The sequence below is a fragment of the Myotis davidii genome, unplaced genomic scaffold (assembly GCF_000327345.1).
Source record: "Myotis davidii unplaced genomic scaffold, ASM32734v1 scaffold2537, whole genome shotgun sequence".
In the NCBI taxonomy this organism is placed as follows: domain Eukaryota; kingdom Metazoa; phylum Chordata; class Mammalia; order Chiroptera; family Vespertilionidae; genus Myotis; species Myotis davidii.
This window is the reverse complement of record NW_006288180.1, coordinates 128,716-129,274: the sequence shown is the minus strand read 5'-3', so window position 1 is coordinate 129,274 and position 559 is coordinate 128,716. Positions and strand designations below refer to the sequence as shown.

The 559-nt window shown below is 63.5% G+C and overlaps 1 protein-coding gene across 1 annotated transcript in view; it reads right to left on the bottom strand.

The window, feature by feature from the left end:
* Positions 1 to 169: 169 nt before the first annotated feature.
* LOC102768040 (histone H1.4) overlaps positions 170 to 559 on the bottom strand; it is a 12,720-nt gene continuing 12,330 nt past the window's right edge. The window contains exon 3 of the mRNA XM_015561490.1: positions 170 to 557. Within this exon, the coding sequence (XP_015416976.1) occupies positions 233 to 557 (325 nt within the window). The 3' untranslated portion in view covers positions 170 to 232. The remainder of the gene's footprint in view (positions 558 to 559) is intronic.

Genomic DNA, 559 nt, shown 5'->3' with positions numbered 1-559 from the left:
CCCCTCCTAGACCGTGTGCCAAGTATCGAGTGCGGACAACCCTCCATTCCCGGAACCTCGCTAACCTGGGCAACATCCCTTCCCCCCCAGCCCCGCCCGTCTCTGCAGCGCCACCCCAACAGGCACGACCGACCCCGAAAAAGTGCAACAGCTCTTTCCTGGAGATGCGTGGGTGGCTCTGAAAAGAGCCTTTGGGGTGTGTTGTGTGGTAACAGTTGGCCAAAGGGACTTCCTACTTCTTCTTGGCCGCCTTCTTGGTCTTGGCTGCCTTGGGCTTGGGGGCCTTCGGCTTAGGCGGCTTGGACTTAGCCGCTTTGGCCTTGGCCGGGCTCTTGGGCACCTTCTTGGCTTTGGCTGGCTTCGCCTTCTTCGGGCTCTTTACCTTTTTGGCTCCAACAGCCGCCGCCGGCTTCTTGGGCTTCTTCGGGGTCTTCTTGGCGCTCTTCTTGGGGGTGGCGGAGCCCGCGGCCTTCTTGGGCTTCTTGGCCGCGCCCGCGGGCTTCCTGGGCTTGGCCGCGCCCGCCTTCTTGGCCTTGGGCTTGGCCTCCCCTGAGGCCGG